The sequence below is a fragment of the Tauraco erythrolophus genome, chromosome 31 (genome assembly GCF_009769465.1).
Source record: "Tauraco erythrolophus isolate bTauEry1 chromosome 31, bTauEry1.pri, whole genome shotgun sequence".
In the NCBI taxonomy this organism is placed as follows: domain Eukaryota; kingdom Metazoa; phylum Chordata; class Aves; order Musophagiformes; family Musophagidae; genus Tauraco; species Tauraco erythrolophus.
The window spans coordinates 1,200,249-1,222,914 of NC_141495.1; the positions used below are offsets into that span (position 1 = coordinate 1,200,249).

Below are 22,666 nucleotides of genomic sequence, written 5' to 3' on the forward strand. Positions count from 1 at the left end.
GGGGGCGGGGGGTGCCCCCACGGCCTCACCGGTGCTGCCCCCCCCCCAGCCCAGCAGCCGGGGGGCTCCTAGTGTGCGTGATGCTGCTGGGGGTGGGGGCACGGGAGCCCCCCACCCTGCGGGGGCAGAGCTGGGGAGGGGGCTCTGGGGGGGGGGGGGGGGGCAGCAGGGGGGGCCTGGGGCTGCCTCTGCCCCCTCCCAGGGCAGCGGGGGGGAACGGAAGCAGTGGGGAAGGGGGGGGGACACACTCCACAGGAGACCCGCGGCCGGTGCCCGAGGGGGGTTCAGTGCGAGTCCGTGGGGGGCACAGCGTTCCCGGGGGGGCCGCGGCCCCGGCCCCCTCCCTTCTTTACCCGGATTTGTAGCCCACGAGCTGCATGAGGCCCTTGGTGCTCATGGACTTGGGCCGCTCCAGCGGGAAGCCGAGCGCCCGGCTCCAGATGAGCTGCGAGAGGACGCCCAGCGCCCGCGACACCCCGAACAGCACCGTGTAGTAGTTCATCTCCTTCATCCCGTAGTACTGCGGGAAAGAGGGGGGGGTCAGGGCAGGGAGGGGGCAGCCGGGAGCCCCCCCACCCCGGGGAGCAGTGCCAGGCCCCCCGGGCTCACCTGCAGCAGGACCCCGCTGTGGGCATCCACGTTGGGCCAGGGGTTCTTGGCCTTGCCCTGCTCCAGCAGCACGTTGGGCACGATCTTGTAGAGCTGAGCCACCAGCTTGAACAGGGGGTCCTCGGGCAGGTGCTTGAGGGCGAACTCCCGCTGGCAGCTGTAGCGGGGGTCCGTCTTCCGCAGCACCGCGTGCCCGTACCCCGGCACCACCTGCAAGGATGAGGGGGGTCAGAGCCTGGCCCTGGGCACAGCCCTGGCACTGCCCTGGCACGGGCTCCGACTCACCCTGCCCGAGTTGAGCGTGTTCCAGATGAAATCCCGCAGCTTCTCATCCGACACCTCCTGGCCCAGCTCCTTCTGCAGGTTGGTCAGCCAGAGCAGCACCTCCTGCGGGCACGGCCAGGGGAGGAGGGGGTGAGAACCGCGGGCACGCGGCCAAACGGGCAGGCAGGGGAACACGCGGGCGCGCGGAGGTGCCCACCTGGTTGGCGAGGCCGTGCAGGGGCCCGGCCAGCCCGTTCATGGCGGCGGCGAAGGCGAGGTACGGGTCGGAGAGGGCACTGCCAACCAGGTGGCTGGTGTGGGCGCTCACGTTTCCCCCCTCGTGGTCACTGCAAGGGTGGGGGGGGGTGTCAGGTCTCCCCCATCCCCACCTGGGGCCCCCGCGGCCAAGGGGACACTCCCCACTCCCACGGCCTTTCGAGGGGACCACGATGTTCCCAGCCTGGCACAGCCCTGCCCTGCAGCTGCCCGTGGCCCCACGTCGAGAGCCCGGTGACACCCCCAGAGCAGCCCGGGCACGTCCCCAGCCCCGGGGCTGGGAGCAGAGCCAAGCCCCCGCCTGCACCATCGCCCGCCGCTCCTCCCAGCCCCGTACCTGTGGATGGTGAGGTAGAGCCGCATCAGCTCCACGAACTGGGGGTCGGTGTAGCCCAGCATGTTGGTGAAGTTGTGGGACCAGTCGAGGTTGGGGTCGATGGCGCCGATGCTGCTGCCCTCGCGGTACAGGTTGCGGTAGATCTTTGCGGCGACGCAAGGCAGCTTGGCGATCAGGTCCATGGCGTCCTCGTAGGTGAACTGGGACAGGTGGGGTAAGACGGGGCAGCCGCCCCCCGCCCCCAAACCCCGGCCCAAGCTCAGAACCGGGGTGGCTGAGCCCCCCCACGCCACAGCGGGGCTCCCGGCCCCTCCGTACCTCCCAGTACTTGACGCGGTGGATGCCCTCGGCGTAAGCGCGAGCGAACTTGCTCTCGCTGTTGAGGGCGGTGATGGCGGCGCTCAGCTGGGACATGGGGTGGAGGTTGGTGGGGAAGTTGTCCAGCATGGTCACCACGTGGGAGGGCAGCGCGGCGCGCCGGGCCCACTCGCGGGACAGCCAGCTCACCTGCGGGGCGGCAGGGGGGGGCTGAGCCACGGGGCAGGGGGCCGGCAGCCCCCCCCGCCGCGCCCCCCGCGGGTTACCTGCTCCTGGGTGGGCACCTCTCCCGTCACCAGCAGCCAGAAGAGCCCCTCGGGCAGCGGCTCCTCTCCCCCAGGGGCTTTGGGCAGCAGCTTCTGGCACTCGGGGATGCTGTACCCGCGGAAGCGGATGCCCTATGGAGCCCGGCACACGCGTCAGCCGCTGCGGCGTCACCCAGGAGAGCGGGTGCCCGAGCAGGGCAGGATCAGGCCCTACCTCGTCAGGATCCAGCACGGAGGTCTCGTAAATCAGCCCCTTCATGCCCCTCATGCCGCCGTACACCTGGAGAAGGGCAGGAGGCGGCGGTTACCGGCTGCGGCACAGCCCGGTGGCCCCGGCGCAGCGGGGACGCGGCATCCCCCCACTCACCATGTCCACCGTGATCTGCCCGATGGCCGTGCTGCCGTGCTGCTGCCTGAAACTCTTGATTTTCGCCTGCTCCTTCGGGATCATGCTGGCGAGGACGTCCTTCAGGTTCTGGGAAGAGGGGAGGGGGCCGTGAGCCCTGGCACCCGCAGGGGGCCGACACACGCTCCCCCCACCCGCACCGGAGAGGGGTGACAGCGGCGGGGGCTCCGCTTACCGTGGCGGCGCTGGCGTGACGGGCGGCGAAGACGACACACGGTGCGTTCTGCGGAAGAGCAGACACAGGGACTCGGCGTTACCCGGGGAGAGCCCCACCGCACCCCGGCTGCCCGTTCTGGGGGGTGCAGCCCTACAGGCAGCCCCCAGCCCCAGAGAACATCCCGGCCCCAGGGCACCCCCGGCTCCCAGCACAGCGCCCCAAAGCATCCCCGGCCCCTGGCACAGCTCCTGCAGCTGGAGCCGCCTCGTGACTCCGGTGAGATCCCATCTCCCAAGGACGCTGCGCCCGGCAGCCGCGGCGGCTTCCCTCGCCCACGCGTGCCGGAGATCAGCGCCAGGCAGGTTCAGCCGGGCCGCGCGGTGCAGGGGGCGGCGCGGGGCCCCTCGGTGCTGCTCATTCACATCACGCACGACGCCGGCTGCGGCTGGCCCCAGACCCGCTGCAGAGCCGAGCGCTGCGCCGGGCAAACCCGGCAGCGGCGATTGCAGCCACATTTCGCTTCCTGCTCTGCGGAGCGCGGAAGCTGCCAGCACGAGCGAGTCGGTGCCGCCGGCAGAGCCCTGCCAGGCCAGCACCGCTGCGGTTTTCCTGTACCAGGGCTCAGCAGGTGCTGGGGAAACCGATCCTTGTTCCTCGCCCACGCGTGGCAACCGTGGGGACTCCGGCCGGCAGGAACACCCTGACGCAGCCGGGAAGCCCGGGCCTGGCAGTGACCCTCACCCTGGCAGCACCGTGCCCGCGGCACCAACGTGGGGCTCACCCACACCTGAACCCGCTCACAAGCACCCGGGTGGGCAGCGAGGGGGGACAAAGAGGGCTGGGGGATGCCAGCCCGGTGATGCCACCACATCCACACCCGGCAGCCCGCTCCTTCCCCCGGTGCGGAGCTGCGGCGGCGCCTGCGGCGCAGCCAGAACGTGACTCGCTTTTTCCACCAGCTGCTGGGGGGGACGCGGGGTGGGGGGGCGAGCGCTGCCCCGAGCCCCCAGCCCCACACCCTGCCGGCCCGGCCGGGGGGACCCCGACACCCCGAGCGCGGCTGGACCCGGCTGCCCGCTCCGGGTCACCGGGTCGCGTCTCCCCGCGCCGGGCGGCACCGGAGGAGGAAAAAGCCGGCGGGAACAATGGAGGCGGCAGCGGGAAGCCCAAGGTCAAGGCGGCCCCCGCCGCACCCGTGTCCCCGCGCGGCTCGTCCCGGCGGGGCCGGGCTGTCACGGAGGCGCCGCCGGCTCAAGGTCACACGTGTTGGCGGCGACACCGACCACCGGCTGACGGGGCCGGGGCAGGCCCGGTGGCGGCGGGACCCTCCCGGGTCGCCCCCGCCGCGGTTTGGGGGTACGGGAGCCCCCCGGGCAGCGCCGGCGGAGGGGCGGCCGGGACAGAGGAGGAGGAGGGTGAAGGCAGGACGGCGGGTCGGGACCAGGACACAAGCCGGAGGGTGGCCCCGGGTCCCAAAATAACGCCCGGTCGATAAAGACGCGGCCGTTACGAAACGCCGGGGCCGGGGCCAAGGCAAACGGGCGGGGGGACGGGGGCCGCCCCAGCCCTGCACCGGTGCTCAAACCCCCGGGCCGGGCTGGGGGGTCTCCCCGCTGTGCCCCCGTTGCCATCTGCAGCACTGGGCCGCTGGGGGAGGTCGAGGCGGGACGGCGGGTGGGACCCCCCGGTGGGATCCCCCATCCCCTCGCTGCCGGTGGCCGCCGGCGCGAGCCCCCGGGGCTGGAGTGGGGCCCCCCCGGCCCCGGCGCTGCAGCTCAGCTCCACTACGGGGGGGCCGCGGGCAGGGAGCCCCCAGTGGGGGGCTGCAAGAGGGCGGGGACCCCCAGACAGGGGAGCCCGAGGCGCGGCCAGATCGCGGACCCCCCGGCTGTCCCAGCGGGGCCGGGGTCCGGCCGGAGCCCCCCCGGCTCCCACACGGCAGCGACGGGGCCACTCCCGGCGGAGGCGGCGCCGGTGCTCGCGACCACCACGTGCTGCCGCTGCAGCGGGGCCCCCCGTGTCGTCGTCGTCCCTCCCCGCCGCCGCCGCACGGCTCCTTTAAGGCGGCGCCCCCCGCCCCCCCCCCGTCGCCCCTTTAAGAACCGGCCCCCCCCGCGGCGTCGCCCCTTTAAGGCGCGGCAGGGCCGGGGCGGGCGCCCTCACCTTGGGCCCGCGGAGGCGAGCGGCCGCCCGGCTGCCGGCGGCGAGGAGCGTCATGGCGGCACCGGGGCCGGGGCGGAGCGGGGCCGGGAGCGGGGCTGGGACCGGGACCGGGACCGGAGCGAGCGGCGGCGGCGGCGGCCGGGGGTCCTCAGCGCGGCGGGCGGGGCGGGGCGCGGCGCGGCGCGGCGCGCGCTGGTTATTAGCATAGCCCCGCCCCCCGCCCGCCCCCTCGGCACGGAGCCGCCGCTGATTGGCCCGGCCGCGCGCCGCGGGGCGGGGATAGGGAAATGAAGCGGTGGGAGCCGGGGGGGCCCGAGCGATAGGTGGCCGCCGCGTTCGCCTGATCATGGCCTGGGGTGGGGTGAGGCGACGCCCCGCCCACTGTCGTGACGTCACCGCCCGCGGCGCGTGACGTCATGCCGCCGCGTCACCCACCCGAGCGCCTTGGTGCTTCGGTGTCGCTCGGCTGTGGTGCGGGGGCAGTCCTGTGACGTCACGAGGCACTCAGCCACGTGCTATGAGGTCACCGGGGCCAGTGATGTCATCCCACGCTCAGCCGCAGTGGGCTCAGGGGTGACCATTGCTCCGGCTCCGCAATGACGTCAGGGGCCCGGGGGCGGGGCATGGCCGCGGGTGACCGTCGCGCTGACCCCCGGGCATTGCCCCGCCGGCCCCGGCACACGGGGCCGCGGGCTGATCGGCGGCTGCCAGGGGATGTCCCTGGCCCAGGGCCGAGCCGCGGCAGGCGGGTGCCGGCCACGATGGAGCTCGAGTCACCGGAGGCTCCGTGGGGACACGCGTGGCTGCCACCAGCATCCCAGCCCTGCGTGGTCCGGGCCACCCGCTTCCCCACGCCCAGCCCCGCACGCACAGGAGCGAGCCGTGCCCTCGGGTGGGACGCGGCACGGTCGCCGCGTAGCCCCTTTATTGCCTGCAGCAGGGAGAGGGGGTCCCAAAACCAGCCCCAGCCGCCCGACCACCTGCCCCGGTGTCCCCAGCACAGGAGGGTCCCTGGCCAGCAGTCTGCCCGCCGAAACGTCCCGGCAGGAGCGAGAACGCAGCGCCATTCCCCGTGGCGGCTCCGTCGGGGAGCAAGGCCAGCGCACCGGCGGCCCTGGCACCGCGGCTGCAGCGGACGGACGGTGAATAAATAGGACGAGAGCACCAGACTGGGTGAGGCGGCGTCTGCACCGGCTCCGGAGCCACGGTCTTCCCTGGCACGGCTGCCTGTCCCGGCGGGGGGCAGCGGGGATGAGGCAAACCAAGAGGTAGGGGACACCCGGACCGAGCCCGGCGCCATCCTGGTCCCATGAGGCTGCCGGGGCACGTCGGCACCATCCTCCGTCGGCAGCCGGGGCCGCTGGCATCACAGCTCGTCGTGCGGGATGTGGAGCGCGTGGTCGCACAGGTCTGCGGTGACAAAGGCTGGCGCTCTCAGGATGCGGCGGAGCCCCGTGGGCAGCGCCAGCCCAGGAACGGGCACCCTCCCCCGGCACCGCAACCCCTCCTGCTCATCCCTGGCCACACCGTGCCCGCCCGCAGCGCAGGGACGAGCCATGCGCAGGGTGCCTGGGCGGGCACAGCCGTGACCCGCGCCAGGGGACGCCTGCGCTTCCCCTTGGCTTTGTTCCGGGGTTAATCAGAAACCGGCTGTTTGGACAGAGCTGCCGGCCTGGCGCTGCCCTGGGCAGGCCACCCAGCCCTGGGCAGGCAGGGGGCACCCAGCCAGGGCAGGCTGAGCCCCGGGAGCACTGCGGGATCCCCAAGACCCCCCCGGGGAAGGGGCGTTTCCTGTGATGCACGTGGCGGGTGCCGAAGGGACCCGGTCCCGCGGCGCAGGTAACGACCACGGGCTGCGGCCGTTAATCGGGACGCGCAAAGGTTGCGGCGTGCCCTGACCCCGGTGCCTGCGGGCTGGAAATAGCCCGTGGGACGGGCACTCGGCCATCGGCTACGCAAGGAGCCCTGCGCCGGAGCAGCCAACGGAGCCGGCGTGGCAGCTGCCCTGGCTCGGCCCCCGAAAGCGCGTGCCCAGCCGCGCAGAGCATCCAAAAAAAGCTGTGGGCAGCGGGGTCCAGGCGCTGGGCTGGCAGCAGGGAGACGCGCCTCGGTGCCGGGCTGCCAGAGAGGGGCTGTTCCACGGGGCTACCGGATATTGGGATTTTGGGGAGGACTCGCAGCAACTCTGTGCCCTCCCTGCTCTGGGCTGGCAGCTCCTCCCGTCTCGGCGCCGACGGAGCAGCCACGACCCGCCGTGCAGCAGGAGCCCCCCCCCCCCGGCACAGCCCAGCCCCTGCTCACCCGTCCGCTTGCTGCAGAGCCGGTCCTTGACGTTGTCGGCCTCGTGGGAGAGGAATTCGATCAGCTCGTCCTCGTACTCCTCGGCGATGCTCTCACACTGCAAGAGAGACGCCCGCGGGTCAGCCGGCAACCCTGCGGAGCCAGTCAATGCCAACGGCACCCGGAGCAGCCCAGAGCCGGGCCCTGTGCCCACCCACCCCAGCCCAGGAGCAGCCTCCTCCACTCCAGCTCCAGGAAGGACCAGGGGAAGTGGCTGGGAGCTGGTGGGACCAGCTCATTCCTCGGAGGGGCATGGCTGCCCAACACAGTGGGCACCCGCCACCCAAAACCTCCGCTGAGCCCCAAGAGATGCCAGGGGGACCCAGTCCCCACACACACCGCAAACTTCAGACTGGAAGCCACGTCTCCATCAATTTTTGACCCCGGAGAGGTCCATCTTGGTCCCATCATGGGAGATCACCCGAACGTAGCTCTTCCGGTGCGTGGACGGATCGACTTTTTCTCCGTATTCCTTCATCTTCTCGCACACCCGCTCCAGCAGCTCCGTCAGATGCGCCTCCGACCGGGCATACGGCACCTGCAGGGGTGGGGTCGGGCCTCTGAGCGTGACAACGGCAGGAAACACTGGGAAACCCTTCCTCGGGAGCCAGGAGCATCTCCCCATCTCCCATGTGCGGCCGCTGCTCCCGCTGCAGCCTCCCCCGGAGCTCCCGGTGCCGCAGGCGGGTCCGTGCCGGGAGACGCCTCACCTCCACGACCGACTGGCTGCCGTCGGGGTTGATCCGGAAGGAGCCCATCTGGATGGTTTTCCTGGGGTCGACCTGGGCGATCTCCCACTCCAGCTCGTCCACCAGTGCCCGGCACGCTGAGGAGGACGCAGGCGTCAAGGGCCCGGAGCTAACGGCACCATCCGACCCCACGCCCGGTCCCGGCGCTGCCGCCGGCAGTAACCGGTGCGGACGGGCAGCGGGTCTGCAGGGAGCGGCTCCCCGTCCCCGAGCGGGGCGAGTGGCAGCGGCCGCAGGACCAGTGTGTCCCAGTGGCTGCCCCAGCCCCTCACCGCCGCCCCGTCCCGTCCCGCCCCGGTCCCGGTCCCGGTCCCCCCGCACCTCCGCAGTGCAGGTCCTGGCTCCGGCGGGCACCCGCCGCGGGCAGCAGCGCAGCCAGAGCCACGGCCAGGCCGAGCGCGGGCGGGACGCGGCCCCTCATCTCACGGCGACCTGCGGGCACGGGCAGCTCCAGCGCGGCAGCCCCGTGGCCCCGGCCCCGGCGGGGTCGAGCCCAGCCCCCCCATAGAGCCTCCCCCGCTACGGGACCGCGTCCGCAGCCCCCCCAGCCCCTCCTGAGCCCCCTCGGTACAGAGCGGCGCTCGCAGCCCCCCCGGCCCCCCCCCCCGCCCCGCACCGGCGGCCCCGGCCGAGCCCCGCACCGCGCCGCTCTCCCGGCCCGCTCCCCGGCTGCCCCGGGGCTGCCCCGGCGCCGCCTGTCCCTGAACGCCCTCGGCCCGACCCGCCGCGGCGGAAAATAACACGGAGAGAGCGGCGGCCGAGCTGACCGGGGAGACGGACCGGTCAGACCTGCCGGGCGACTCCTCGGCCCGCGGCGGGGCCATCCCCGTGCGCAGGCAGCGCTGCAGACAGCCCGGCGCGAACACCGAGGGCCCCAGCACCGCCAGGGCCCGGTCCGCGTGGCGCTCGGCCCCCACGGAGGCGGGGCCTGCGATGGCTCCGCCCCCACGAGCGCCCCGGCCCCGCCCCCGGGCCGGGGGTGCTGCGGCCGCGCCGCGTCCCTTGTGCCAACCCCGGTGCCAGCCCCGGTCCGCGCGGGTCCCTCCCGCCCTGTCCCCGGTGCCAGCGCCGGTGCCAACCCCTGTGGCAACCCGGTCCGCGCGGGTCCCTCCCGCCCTGTCCCCGGTGCCAGCCCCGGTCCCGCGCGGGTCCCTCCCGCCGCGTCCCGCTCCCGCTCCTCCGCGCCCGTCCCCGGCGCCGGTGCCCACCCCGCGGCCCCGGGCCAAGGAGCAGGCGGCAGCGCGGGGGCCGAGGCGGCTTTATGGGGGCGCCCGGGCCGGCGGCGAGGGGGGTGCGATGATTCCCGGTACCAGCAGGGAGGGGGAGGTCCGGGGCGCCGGGCCCCGGGGGGAGGCGCGGGGGGGTCGGGCAGGGACGGGCACAGCCCCGTGCCCGCTGCTGGTTCCAGTTCCACGTGTGTCCGCCTCCCGCGGGCAGTCCCGGGGCTGCTCCTCGCCGTGGGGTCCGGTCACAGCGCCAGCACCGGCGGGTACACGGCCCCATCTGCCGGAGACAAAGCGGGGTGAGGGGGCGCGGGGGGCACAGAGGGGGGCACGGGGGGCCGTGGCAGGGCCTACGCTTGGGGCTGCTGGGGCCGTCGGGCTCGGGCACCTTCCAGTCCATCTTGCGGCCCTTCTCGTAGAGCCCCTTGAGCACCTTGCGGAAATCCTCGGGCTCGGCGCCCGGCGGGCTCAGCTCCAGGTACTTGCGGTACAGCTGCAGCGCCGTGCGCGCATCCTCGATGCTGTCGTGGGTCTCCCCCTGGATCTTCAGGTCTGCGGAGAGAGCCCCGGTCAGGGCGGGGGCCCCCTGCCCCAAATCCTGCCCCTCCCGGACCCCGGGGCTCAGCCACTGACCCAGGAAGTACCAGGCGAGGAAGCGCAGGGAAATCATCCTCTTCCTCGGGATGTGGAAGAGGTAGACGGTGTCGATCACCTGGTCCTTGGGCACCTGGAAAGCAGAGAGGGTCCTGCCGCCCGTGCCAGGGGGGGCTGCCATGCGGGGGGGTGAGCCCCGGCACCGCCGCCAGCCCCACGCCGGGCTGAGGGAGGGCGGCTCGGCGCTGTCACCATCAGGTTGATGACGCGGAAGTCCTTCTGCAGCCCATGGCCCACGAACTTGACCCCCACGTCGATGAGGAAGCGCAGCTTCAGGTAGGTGGATTTTAGAGTGGTGAGGTGCTTGGAGGAGATCTTGGCATCCAGGTCTCCCGGCTTGATCCCCGAGTACTGGGTCAGGTAATCCACCACCTGCGGGAACCAGGGCCCGTGGGCAGCCGCAGGGGTCTGCCCCTGCCCCGAGTCCATGCCAGCATCCCAGGGAGGGTCCTGGCATTATTGTGGGTGCTATCCACGGAGCGGGAGGCAGAGGGGGGGTCTGTGCCCTCCCTGCGGGGCTGGGGAGCCGCAGGAACCCCGGCAGGAGCCCCCTACCTGCTCCTGGGTGGAGATGTAGTCGTCAATGAAGGGGACGCCCTCGTTAGGGCCCTGCCCGCGCACGCACGTGATCCTGGCCACCGACATCTGGCTGGGCTTGATGGTGGATTTGGTCCCGTCGCTGCGCAGCTCGGCCTCCTCCTGCGACGGGTGAGAGGAGAGCACAGTGACCGACAGCTCCGCAGCCCCCGTGGGGGCTGGACCCACCCAGAGAGTGCCCCGTGCCCCGAGGCCCGACCTCGTTCAGCGTGACGAACTCGGCGTCCAGCCCCACCAGGTCGCCCGCCTGCGGCATCTCGCTCAGCATGAGGGGGATGAAGGTGGCGTGGCACTTGCGCTGCTTGCGCGCCAGGGAGGCCTCCGCCAGCAGCACGCTGGCCTCGATGGGGTTCTTGACTGGAGGAAAAAGGGGAAGGGAGATGAGCCGTGAGCCGGCGCCGCTGGCCACACGGCCACTTCCACCCCAGACACTCACTGACGAGGTTGTACTTGGCGTTGAGGTTCCTCCGGGCGTAGTACAGGATGGCCGGCACCTTCCAGCTCATGTCGAACTGCACCGCCTCGCACTGCCAGGGAGGGGGGCACGGTGCAGGGGGCAGCAGGAAACCCCCCTCCATGGGGTCCCTGCAGCCACGGTCCCGCCTCGACACGGCCAGAGCACGGCGCCCAGCGCTCACCTTATCCACGGGCTCGATGAGGAAGTCGTTGAAGAGGTACCACTGCTGGTGAGTGACGCCCTGCGGGCAGAGGCACGGCCTTAGGGGCCCCCCCCAGGCAAGTGCAATGACTCCTCTACCCAGTTACCAGGGAAAGAGGGGTGTGACGATGCCATGTGGGAACTCCCGCCCTTCCTGGGACACCGTGGGGAAATCCCTGCCGGCCCGGGTGGTGACGCGTACGTGAAGCAGTCGGGCTGGACAGACACGGTCTCTGCCCAACTCCTGCCCAAAACTCCACAGAGATGCAACAGATAAGAGCCAGGGATGCAGCCTTGACACACTGGGAACTCCTGGCTGGGCATCTCCACCAGGCAACAGGGCTGCCCAGAGCAGCCCCCTTTCCTCAGGAGGGGAGATGATGTCTCAGCCCTCACCTGGAAGCACAAGAACCTGCTGGCATCGTGCCCGTGAGCAGAAGGAACCAGCCTGAGCAAGTGTGGGAGGAGCACGCCTTCAGCCCTGCCCTCCCCGTGCAGTGCCCACGCAGCACCTGGCTGTTGAGGGCTGCCTGGCACCTTCAGCCCAGCACTCAACGCTCCACGAAGAGACCCAGGAACGCGTCTGCCCAACAACCCGACCCCGGAGCAGGGGCGCCTCGGCACGGCAGGACTGCCGGGGAGTAGGGCTGCTCTGGGCAGCCTGCGGGCATGGCGGCTGTGGGCAGGAGAGTGCCCGTCCCGCAGCGCTTCTCACCTCCTTCCGTTGGTGGTAGGTCTCTCCCACTTTGATGTGCCCCACCAGGCTGCCCCCCGTGCGGGAATCCAGGATGTGGACGACGGTGGCCATCAGATCGTAGACATGGACCGACTCGGGGTCGTCGGTCGGGCTCAGCTGCAGGAGAAACCGGCCCAAGGAAATGTTTGAGCCCCGACTTCCCACTGGGCAGCACCCAGCCCTCCGCCCCAAACCCCAGTGCTCAGGCATGCGCCTCCCCACCAGCCCAGAGGTTCCCATTCTCCCCTGAGGTGTTTCCAAGACCTCCTCGTTCTCTCTCGCCCACACACCCTTGGCAGAAAGTGGTTCTGAAGCCGTTGCGCTCCCGCAGCCCCACGGGCACACAACCACGTAGCCCCAGAGGACCTCGGCAGCCTTCACCTCATCGCTCTCACTCCAGTTGCAGACATCAAGCTCCTTGCTCTTGGTCAGCCTCATCTTGATGGCGTGAGGGATCCAGATGTTCTTCAGTTCCTCCACGGAAGGATACGAATGCCCCGTGTTGGGGTTCCCCAGCTCCCTCCTGCACAGAGAATCATGGAAGGCTGAGTTGGAGGGAGTCACAAGATGCCAACTTCTCTGGGGCAGGACCCCCATCACCCCCCCCACCCACTCGCCAGCCTGTTCCTGAACTTTCCGCAGGACAGGCGAGGAAGCCAGAGCTGCACCACTCCGTGCAGCTGCCTGGAGCGGGAGCCTGGGAAAGGCGGTCGGCTAACGTCGGCAGAAAGGGCCGACACACAGTCTGGGGTCTTTTGTCAGTCGGAGAAGGGGAATGGGGCTGGGGGCTCCCAGGTGGGTCACCAGGTGGGTCACAAGAGTATGTGAAGGGGACGCTGCGCAGAGCACCCATACAGGGTCCGTCTCGGAGCAGCAGTGAGATTGCTCCAGCCCAGACAGATTATGGGAAACAGCCCGGAACTCCCCCAGGCCCAGGGAACAGCCAGAAGGCACCACTGGCTCAGAGTCACCACCCCAGGAACGGTCACCTACCACTCTCCAAGAGAGATTTCTTTGCCTTTGGTGATCTCAAAGCCTCCTCTCTTCATCACGGCTCTCTGAAAGGCATACTGGCAACGAAACACAGGCAAGCGTCAGGGCGGAGCGCCAGGCTGGGCTTGGGGACACGTGGGCGACAGCCAGGCCAAGAGCAGGGAAAGACAGGGACTTTATGTCGGTGACAGGGAAAATGACAGCGAGGGAAACCCAACTGTCCGCCCGCTCTCTGCCGGAATGTGCTCCAGGAGGTGGGCACTGCCCTGCTGCTCCTACGTCCCGGGGGACGGGGGGAAGGAAACAGTGACTCTACTGCTGGTCCCGTCAGCTTTGCCAGGGCAGGAGATCTCGTCTTCTCCGACTCTGAGCGCGCAGCTCACGCTACAAGCGTGACCAAATACTGACATGTCCTCTGCGACCAAAGTCGGTGACTCGAGCAGGGAGCAAGAGACTGCCAGAGACAGCGAGGTCAGAGCGGAAAACACCTGCGCACAAGTGGGCACGCAGCAACCCCGTGTGCCAGGGAGAACAAGCCTGCTTCTGCCCCACAGTGTCTCCCCCACCTCAGCCTGCGTCTTCCAGAAATCCGCCTCCTTGGAGCTGTTCACCTCACAGTTAATGACCAGGACGTCCGGCAGGCAGCGGATGTTCCGGGTCTGCACCTGCAGAGAGAGACGGAGATGGGACCGGGCAGCACCCAGAGCCCTGGAGAGGCTCAAAACCGGATCTGGCGCATTCCACCATCTTCCCTCCTCCTTTGCCTGCGGAGCTTCCTCCCCACTGCCTGGCTGGCTCCTGCTAGCTGGGGGTGCTGCCAGAGCTCCTGAGGCACGGAGCAGGCGGCCGCCTCGGAGCAGGCGTGCTCAGCTCCAGGGGGTTTACCCCCACACCCTACCCCAGGGGGTTCGGCTGGGATCTGCGTGCCCTGCGAGACACGTTCCAGCGCTCGCCTGGCCCAGGAAATACCCCCCGCCACGCCGGCTCGCCATCCCGGCCGGGAACCGAACCTCTGCTCAGGAGGTTCCCCACCGACTAATGGAGAAACTACCCCTGCTCAGCCGGCGGCACGGGGCGCTCGCACCCTTCTCCCGCACCCCCTGGCGCCCCGCGCCCCGGCTCACCGTGGGCTGGTACTTCTCACCAGTTCTCGCACCAGGCTTGCGTGTTCTGCTCCAAGCAGATGCTTCGCTTCAAAATTTGGGCAAACTCATAATCTTTGACTGGCTTTTCTGACGGGAGAAAGGAGAATAACGTCACCTTCCGACACACACATCTTTACCGGTTTAGCTCAGCCAAACCTCCGGGGTTTTCCTTACAACCACCAGCGAGAAGGTCAACCCCCAAATCTGCCTTTCTGCAGCCAAAAGCTCGGCTGGTTGGGAACCCACCGCCAGACCTCAGCTCTGGGTCTGCCGCAGCCCGCGCCAGACCACTGCAGAAGCTCCTCGCCGCAGGTGTCTGCCACCTGGAGAATGCACGGCTCATCCATAGGGATAACAAACCCCCACCCGGCCAGGGAAACGCAGCAGCGTTGAACGTGAACGTGCCAGGCCCTGCCCTGCCCAACGCTGCCCGTTACCAGCGCTCTCGGGGTAGGAGAGGGTGAAGAGCAGCGTGGAGGACACGCGGACGGTTTCCTTGCCGCAGCGGCACATGCTGCAGTTCTCCATCTCGCAGCTGAACAGCTGCCCGATAACCGAGTCCCCCGACGACCCAAAGCTGCTGGAGAAAAGGAGCAGCAGGGTTTATCCCGCGGCTCCGCGAGTTCCCGCACAGCCCTCGGGGCAGACCGGGGTGGCTGAGAACGCTCCTTCCCGAGGGACGGATGGGGCTGCTGGGAGCTGCCTTCCCCTCCCTGGTTTGGTTCCTCCCCGTCCTGTCCCCGGGCCAGGGACTTACCTGCTGCCAGCCCCCCGATACGCCTGCGGTCCCTCCTGCTCCTGGGTTTCCTGGTGCAGCTGAGTAAGGATGAAACGGTTCCAGCTCTGAATCAGCCGCCCCAGGTTCACCTCCCCGTGGCTTCGTCCGAGTCAGCCAGGATCAGCCCCAGCGCCGAAGCCTCTGGGATTGTACGGAAAGCCCGCAAAAGTTTGCTTCCCTGGGGATGGGGCAAGAGCGGCATGTCACGAGGTCAAGTGACAGGAGTTTCCACCATGGCTGATGCCATCACCCGGCACCACCCCGGCTCCGGCTCCTCTGCGATCTCCCTGACCCTCCCAGCCTGCCCAGCCGCCGGCCTCACGCCACGCCAGGGCTCACCACCGACCTGGCAGGGGTCTCCTCGGGACAGGTCGAGCATGTGGAAGAGCAAGCCCCAGCTCACAGCCCAGGCAGAAACTCCTTCTGGCACAGGTGGTTCTGGACCAGGCAGCGGACCGGCCTCCAAGAAATACAGCACCTGGCAGAGCCAGAGCAGTCAGGGGAGGTGCTGGGGGCCGCGGTGGTCCGGGCAGGGCTGGGTGTCTCCCACCTGGATCATGCAGTTGCAGTAGGCGTTGGGGATGTGGGGCTCCAGGCCCGCGAACAGCGTCTTGTTGTAATGCTTGAAGTCAAAGTCCTCCAGTCCCAGCTTGGAGTATTTGATCGTGACCTGAGGAGAGACGCAACGTGTTCAACAGGCGCCTTCCCACACCGTGGGACACCGGCACGCCGCCGAGGCGCTCCCCACGGAGACGAGGGCAGGTGCTTAGGGCCAGGCAGGTCCTTCACCCCAGGCAAGCCCCACCTGGGGACCCCCATGCAGTCCCCACCATGCCCCACGGCAGCCCTGGAAGACTACCACCTTCCTGTACTTCTTGGCCACCATGTAGAGATGTGGCTCCTCTTCCCGCCCGATCGGGGACTCGGGGACTTGGCTGAAGCTGTCGAACTCATTGTCCGTCTCTTTTAACCGATAGGGAATCTGCGAGGGGGAGGAGGAGGAGGGAAGAGCGGCTGAGCCCTGCGGTGGAGCGCAGCACCATGCGCTGAAACAAGCAGCTCCGGGCTTTCCTGCCTCCCCGAATGAGCAAAGGAATAAACCAGAAAGGAGCGGGGCCCTCCCTGAACCTGCACGAGGCCTCCACGCCTGCCTTCCTGCAAGGGACTTATCGCTGTGGGAAACTACAGCGGTGCTGCGGGCAAGGGCGAACACAGCAGTGTTTTCCCAGGGCGGGGGACGTGCCATGAGCCTCCGAACCGGACAGTTCAAACCCTTCCTGCCACAGAGCGAGTTGTCCGTAAACCTGGGATTGTGGCCCGGGGTGGGGGGAGACTCCAGCCCTCCCCCAGGGCTGGCTCAGCCGCTGACGCTGCTCGGGAAAAAGCTGTCGCCTCCAAACTGTCCACCTGCCTCCTGCAACGCCCCGGGCTGGAGAATTTCATCCCTCAGCCCTGTCCCAAGCCCTGCGGAAAGCTCTGAGATGGTTCAGCACGCGGCGAGAGCTCCACCCCTCCCCAAACTGCAGACCTCCGCTGCTGGCAGTACCCCTCCCCGCACCACCCCCTCCTGAGCGGGCACCTGGTTGCGGAGCTTGGTCCGTGGGTTTGGGGCGTAGCCAATGAACCCCACCTTCTTCATGGTGCGCAGAATCTCAGGGTCTACCGGAGGGGCTCGCCTGCAAAACGCGCCACGGCTCTGTTTGGTGGCACCACGGAACCGAGGGCCTCGCTGGGTGGGCTCAGGGACCCACCAGCGGGTCACGAGGGTCTCCCCCAGGTTCATTTCCCATGCCAACAAAACAGCCAGGCTACGCCGGAACACGGCAGCAGCGCTGAGTGCAGGCGTGTTTGGGACAGGGATCAGGCAGAGGGAAAACAAGCTTCCACCCAGGCAGAAGGCAGCTGAGATCCCATCGGGATCTGCCTACTGGGAAGATGGTGGTTTGACCGTACCCAGCCGTCCCCAGACCTGCCCCTGCACCTCAGCGGTTCCACTCCACCGCAGGGAGCCTGCCTTGCATTTCATGGGGCACGCAAGGAGGAAGGGCAGTGCCAGCCACGAGACGGGGAAGCAACAGAGCCACTCTCCCACTCCCAAGACCCAGGGGAGGAGATGAACTTCTCCACAACCAGCTCTCCTGTGCTGGTTTTCGCTGGGAGAGACTGGCAAATTACCGGGGTGCCGGGGCAGAGTTGGCAGCGGGCCAGTCGGAGAGCAGGGCGTCGCTGGTCAGCGGCACGGGGATGAGCGAGAGCGGCACGAGGTCCTGGTTCCAGTCCAAGTGGGGCAGCGTGTCCACGAGGCAGGGCAAGGCGAAGTCGGTCTCGCGGGAGTAGGCGTTGAAGGTGACCTCCGGGGAGTCGGCCCAGAGGTGGACGCAGCCCTCCGAGTCGCCGAAGGCCAGCGCCTGCTTGCTGGCCGAGACGTCGAAGGTCATGATGAGGGGCCCAACGGTGTTCACGTGGAAGATGTCGGCGGGGTTGGCGAGGCCGGTGGGCTCGCAGAACTGGCACTGACCTGCACGGGAGGGAAGCGCAGAGCCACGTGGCACCAGGAGCAGGCGGGCAGGGTGGCACACGGTGACCCAGCACACGTCTGGCTTCCGCGGCCAACTCTGTCCCGCTGGGATTCGACCCTGAGCCTGGGGGGTGCCGGGACCGTCGCCCCCGGGGAGCGGAGCCCGGCTGGGGGCGGAACGCGGCTTCGCTCACCCGTCTGGGAGATGATGGCCAGGCGGGAGGTGTAGGTGGGGATGAAGCGGAGGAAGAAGGGGTCGATGTGGACCTGCAGCGGGGTGGTGGCCCGCATCATGCGCAGGTCGTACACCTTCAGGAAGCGGTCGCAGGCGAGGCCGTTCATGCGGCTGGAGAAGCCGCAGGTCACCAGCAGGTTCCCGTGGACGTCAAAATCAGACAAGCTGCCCGAGTAGGCGTCGAATTCGTGCTCCGCCACAAACGTGCGCAGATCGCGCAGGGAGACCTGCGAGGGCAAGACAGGGGCGCTGGGTGCCACGCGGGTGGCTACTCAGGACCCCCCGGAGCTCTGGGAAAAGCTGGACACCGACTCCAGGGTATCCCAGAGGAAAGCCGAGCACCAGCAGGGCTGCAGGAAGGACACGGCTGGCGTTACCTTCCCCGAACTGTGCCCGCAGAAGAAGAAGCGGTTTGATTGCCTCATGATGGTGATGCCGGGAACCTCCACGGTGTACTGGGAAGGAGGCAGAAGAGCCGGGTGAGGGGGGCTGAGCCCCAGCACAAAGTACCTCCCCGCAGCAGGGGGCAGCCCCCCCGCCCGGCCGCACCTTCTGCGTCTCCTGGACGGTGCTGAGGTCGATCTCGACGACGTGGTTCTGCAGCCCGCCGACGAGCAGCGTGCTGCTGTCCGTCAGCAGGAGACTGTGCATGTCCTCGGACTCGTCCATCCTGCGGGAGAGGGGAGAGGGCAGCCCCCGCGCTCCCGCCCAGCTTGGGGAGGCAGCGCGGAACGGGGTGGCGGATCGGCGCTCGCCCCCTCCCAGATCTACCCTTACGCCACCAGCAGAGGGGCTGGGAGCATCTCCCCGGCACAGGGGTGGCACAAACCTCCTGCTGCCAGGGGAAGCACTCACAGGTAGTCAAAAATGATGAGGCCCCCTCGCGACATGTACTTCAGGTTGGTTTTGGTCAGGAAAAGGACGCCGTTCTCCAGGCTCTGGATCTGCCGGATGTCGTCACTGCTGTTCACTTGGAAGGAGGAGTACCGCTCCAGCGTGGGGCCGAAGAACGAGGTGGCGTGGCCCTAAACCCGCCCGGGGACGGGCACGTCAGGGCTTGCCCCGGCTGCGCTCAGACGCGACACGGGCAAACGCCACTTTGCCCCGCGCCAGCTCCGGGGCAGCTGCCCTGTGGCCTCACCGGCCTTCGGGGGGGCTTCCCGCCCCCGGTGTGCCCCGAACTGCGGAAGATTGTTCAGAATTTTCCCTCTCGGGTGGATACGTTCAGACATGAGTAAAGATCCAAAAGCTCCAGCGGCCCCACAGGGCCGGCCAGTGCAGTTATTTGGCAAACACCAAAGGCTTGTGCTCTGAGGCGCATCCACCGCCGCTGGGCAGATGCCCAGTGACCCTCCCTGCCCCGCTCCCGGAGCGGGCACCTACCCCGTGGTTCCCAACCCAGAGCATCTCCTCGTGCAGGTCAAAGTGGGCGACGGAGACGGGCACCCCCACTTCGGAGACGGCGGTGTGCAGCTCGCTGTACATGCCCTCCATCAGGTGCACGGAGTCGGGCACCGCGATGCCCTCTAAGGGCACCCCCTCGGGGTCCAGCTCCACGTTCTGCAGCAAGCTGGGGTTGAGATGGGGGTCCAGGACGGGGTCCAGCGCGGGGTGCAGGGGGGGCGCATACTCGGCGAGGGAGGGGTCGAGACCTTCAAAGTTCATGGTGAAGCCCAGCGCCCGCCTGCGAACCAGAAACGGAACTGAGCGGCTCGGCCAGAAACGCCGGCGCCCTCCGATTCCGAGAATCGGCGGCGGCGGCCCGGTGACTCCGACGGATGGAAAAGGCGGCTGGAATCTCCAGTGAGCGCACGGAGCAGCGCTCCCGCCGGGGCCACCGGCGGCGGGGCCGGTAAAGTCCCTTTCCCGGGACACTCAGTGCCCCGTCACGGCCGTGAGCCGCCGGGGGAAGGGGCCCGCGGCAGTCCCGGTGCACCGGGGAGCCGGACCCCACTCGGGGCTCCCGCCGGCCCCTCCGGCCCCCTCCCGCCGCGGCCCGCCCCACCCGGACCGGCTCCACACCCGCCTCCGTTATCTCGGCAGGGCGGCACCGGACCCCCGGCAGTATCGGCGGCCGCAGACCCGCGGCCGTTGGCGGCGGGGCCGGGCGGGGCCGGGCGGGGCGGGACTCCCGCTCTCGCCGCCGTTCTCCGAGCCCGCGGTCGCTACCCACAACCCCCCGCGCTCCGGCCAAGCATCCCACAGTGCCCCGCGCCCCGGGGCGACGGCGGCCGTTACCCACAGCACCCCGCGCCCGCCGTTACCGAGCAGCCGCGGGCAGAGCCCCGCCAGGGCCGCGCTCCCGGGCTCGTCCCGCTGCGCCGCCACGGCCGGGCCGGGGCCGCCACCGCCCCTCCCGCCGTCGCTATGGCAACCGCGCCCCCGTGCTCCCGCCCGGTAAACCGGTCCGCCCCCGGAGCCGACGGACCAATGGTAGGGCGGCGCTAGGGGAGCTGGCCAATCAGCGTCTGAGTGAGGCGGGACGAAGCGGTGCGGCGGGTGGTGCGCCGGACGGTGCGGCGGAGGGGACAAAAAGGCTGAAATCGGCCGTTTCGGGGCGGTGGTGTCGGTGCGGGCGGATCGCGGTGCCCGGGGCGAGGCTGGGACCGGGAGAGCCCGGGAGGGGGAAGCGCTCCGGGACCTCCACGGCCCCTCAGGTCCCTCCGCCCCCCTAGCACCGCACAGACTCCCGGGCGCTGCCCGCCGGCTCCGACACCTGCAGCCCCGCACGGTCCCGTGGCCTCCCACGAGTCCCCCGGTATCCCACGGGTCTCCCGGTATCCCACGATGCTCACAGTGTCCCACGGGGTCCCAAAGTGCCTCCACGGTGCCTACGGGGTCTCACCGTGCCCACTGCTGTCCCAGAGCATCCCCGGGCACCCCACAGCATCCCACCGTGCCCATGGGCGTCCCGCAGCGTCCCCTGGCACCCCACGGGATCCCAGCGTGTCCCACGGTGTCCCCCAGCACCCCTCGGAGCCCCTCGGGGTCTCGCTGTGCCCGCTGGTGTCACGCAGCGTCCACTGGCACCCCATGGGATCCCAAAGTGTCCCCAAATGCCCCACACTGTTCCCTGGTGTCCCACCGTGTCCCACGGGATCCCGCGGGGTCCCCAGGGCAGCGCACTGTGCCTCACGTGCTGAGCCCCACCGGCCCCTCCCGGGACCCCCGCCCCGGCCTCCCCCTCTCAAACCCAGCGGGGACACGACGCGACGGGGAGGGAGGAGAGGGCGGGCCGCCCCCCTCGCCCCTCGGAGCGGGCTCGGCTCCGGGTCGGTGCCCGAGGCGGGGCCGGTCCGTGCCCACGGGCCCGGGGAAGGCCGGGGGCAGCCCCGCCGGCCGGGAGCGGGAAGCGCCGGAGCCGCCCCGTCGGGGCCGCCGCTATTGCAGCACAGCCCGGCCCGGCGCGGACCGGGGCCACCGTGGCCTGCGGGGGTCCTGGAGACGCGGACGGGGGAAGCCCCGTCGGGACACCGCGGCTCCGGGGAGCCGCCGCGCTGGGGCCGCCCCGGCTGATTTCGCGGTGCGGCCGGTGGTAGCGGGGGACACCGGAGGGGACACTGAGGGGCACACGGGGGGACCCGCGGAGGAGACACCGAGAGGACACCGGGGCATACCGGGGTACACCGCGGGGGTCCTGTCCCGCCGGGGATCCCCGGTGCCCTCGGCGGAGCGGGCAGCGGGCGGGACGGCCCAGGTGCGCCGGGGGGGGGTCCCGGGGCGAGGAGTCCCGGAGCAGGCGCGGGGGTCCCGGTCCCGCCTGTGCCGCCGCGGCACCCCCAGGAGCGGAGCCACCAGGAACTGCCCCGGGTTTTCCTGCCCGTCCCGTCCCGTCCCGGCGTGGCGCGGGGCCGGGCGCGGCGGGGCGCAGCCCGGAGACCCCGGCCCGGTATCGGTTCTGCTTTCGAGGGAGGCGGCGATTTCGCAGTAACGGGGGGCGGGTGCCACCTGCCCCGGGGATTCCCCACCTGCCGCCGCCCCATAAGAGCCCGGTGGCGGCGCCGGTGGCGGCACTGACCAGCCATGGCCCCGCTCCGCCACCTCCGCCTCTGCCTCTGCCTCTGCCTCCCGCTGCTGCTGCCGCCGCCCGCGGCCCCGGCCCCGGCCCCTGCCCCGGTACTGGTACCGGTCTCCCGCACCGACTGGGCCGCCTGCAGGACCCTCTCCCGGGAGCTGTTGCGGCTGGTGGCGACCCTCAAGGAGCCGCACCCGGACCTGGTGAGCGCTGGGGGGCTCAGATGGGGGGCCCGGGGAGTGCCCGGGGGTCTGCGGGTGCTGGAAGTTGTGGGGCATCCCGGCAGGAGGGGTGCCCCGAGGGAGCGGGATGCTGGGGGAAGTGGGGGATGCGGGGGGACGTGGGGAGCCCGCTGACCCCCCTGCTGCAGAAGGAGATGCGCCTGAGCGAGGAGGACCCCAAGAACTGGCCCCCCCGGATCCACTGCAGCGACGCCTGCGACCCCTCCACGCTGGACACCAACAACACGGTACTGGGGGACGTGGGGTGGTGGGGGGCTGTGGTGGGGCAGCCGGGGAGCCTGAGGGTGCCTGGAAGGGGCATGAGGCCGGGGGTGCTCTGGGGGTCCCAGGAGTGCCTGGGGGTCCCAAGCGATGCTGAGAGCTGTCCCTGGGCTTGTTCCTCAGGGGTGCTGGGAGTACCCAGGGGCCGCGGGGTGCTGGGGGTCCCAGGGTGCCGGGAGAGGTGTGCGGGGGTCCCCAGCTCACGCCCCACTCCCCGCAGCGCTGCCTGCGGCGCGTCCTTCAGGGGCTGCAGCACTACCGGGACCTGCTGGGCTCCGACATCTTCACTGCCCGCCGCCTGCCCCGGCTGGAGGCTGCGCTGGACCAGCTGCTGGGCCTCATCCAGGTGAGGGGCTGAGAGGGCCGGGGGGGCCAGGAGGTTGGCAGCCCCGGGGGCACCTGTTCCCCCCGCAGCCGGGGAAGCGGGTGCCCATCAGCCACAGCCGCGGGCCCCCTAACCCTGCTGTCCCCCCAGCAGGAGCACGGCCGCCCCCCCCGCCACCCCGTGGCCCCCAGCAAGGTCTGGGCTCGCCCGCTGCTGCAGCACCTGGCGCTCCAGCGGCTCCAGTCCTTCACCGCCATCATGAGCCGCATCTTCACCCACAGCGCCAGCCCCCGCTGAGGCGGGCCTGGCTGTGGACCCCCCCCCATTATTTATTCCCCTCCGCCCCGAGGGGCTATTTATGTGCGACGCTCCCTATTTATCTCGGGTATTTATGGGTTTCT

The 22,666-nt window shown here is 70.3% G+C and overlaps 4 protein-coding genes across 4 annotated transcripts; 1 reads left to right on the forward strand and 3 right to left on the reverse strand.

Annotated features, from left to right (window-relative positions):
• Positions 1-289: 289 nt before the first annotated feature.
• On the reverse strand, positions 290-4,850 carry CS (citrate synthase). The gene is made up of 11 exons (XM_086628536.1): positions 4,797-4,850; positions 2,652-2,699; positions 2,438-2,545; positions 2,285-2,350; positions 2,071-2,202; positions 1,805-1,993; positions 1,487-1,686; positions 1,091-1,220; positions 895-996; positions 610-819; positions 290-520 (listed from the first exon to the last, which is right to left on the reverse strand). The coding sequence occupies exons 1-11, from the start codon at positions 4,848-4,850 to the stop codon at positions 350-352; spliced, it is 1,410 nt and encodes a 469-aa protein (XP_086484662.1). The 3' UTR covers positions 290-349.
• Positions 4,851-6,040: 1,190 nt separating this feature from the next.
• On the reverse strand, positions 6,041-8,306 carry CNPY2 (canopy FGF signaling regulator 2). Its single transcript, XM_086628597.1, is given in 6 exon segments — positions 6,041-6,206; positions 7,098-7,194; positions 7,476-7,514; positions 7,516-7,674; positions 7,847-7,962; positions 8,207-8,306. Coding segments are annotated over 6 exon segments (555 nt in total). The 3' UTR covers positions 6,041-6,162.
• Positions 8,307-9,353: 1,047 nt separating this feature from the next.
• On the reverse strand, positions 9,354-19,087 carry PAN2 (poly(A) specific ribonuclease subunit PAN2). The gene is given in 30 exon segments (XM_086628630.1): positions 9,354-9,388; positions 9,463-9,660; positions 9,742-9,835; positions 9,955-10,134; positions 10,318-10,461; positions 10,559-10,716; positions 10,796-10,886; positions 10,998-11,057; positions 11,733-11,870; positions 12,135-12,276; positions 12,747-12,823; positions 13,313-13,411; positions 13,871-13,888; positions 13,890-13,978; positions 14,329-14,471; positions 14,649-14,760; positions 14,763-14,847; positions 15,016-15,063; positions 15,065-15,085; positions 15,087-15,128; positions 15,130-15,147; positions 15,220-15,339; positions 15,532-15,651; positions 16,249-16,345; positions 16,845-17,187; positions 17,382-17,649; positions 17,800-17,877; positions 17,972-18,092; positions 18,278-18,447; positions 18,806-19,087. Coding segments are annotated over 30 exon segments (3,591 nt in total).
• Positions 19,088-21,445: 2,358 nt separating this feature from the next.
• Positions 21,446-22,562, forward strand: IL23A (interleukin 23 subunit alpha). Its single transcript, XM_086628633.1, has 4 exons — positions 21,446-21,640; positions 21,808-21,906; positions 22,161-22,286; positions 22,416-22,562. Exons 1-4 carry the CDS (start codon positions 21,446-21,448, stop codon positions 22,560-22,562), a joined length of 567 nt encoding a protein of 188 aa, XP_086484759.1.
• Positions 22,563-22,666: the final 104 nt, after the last annotated feature.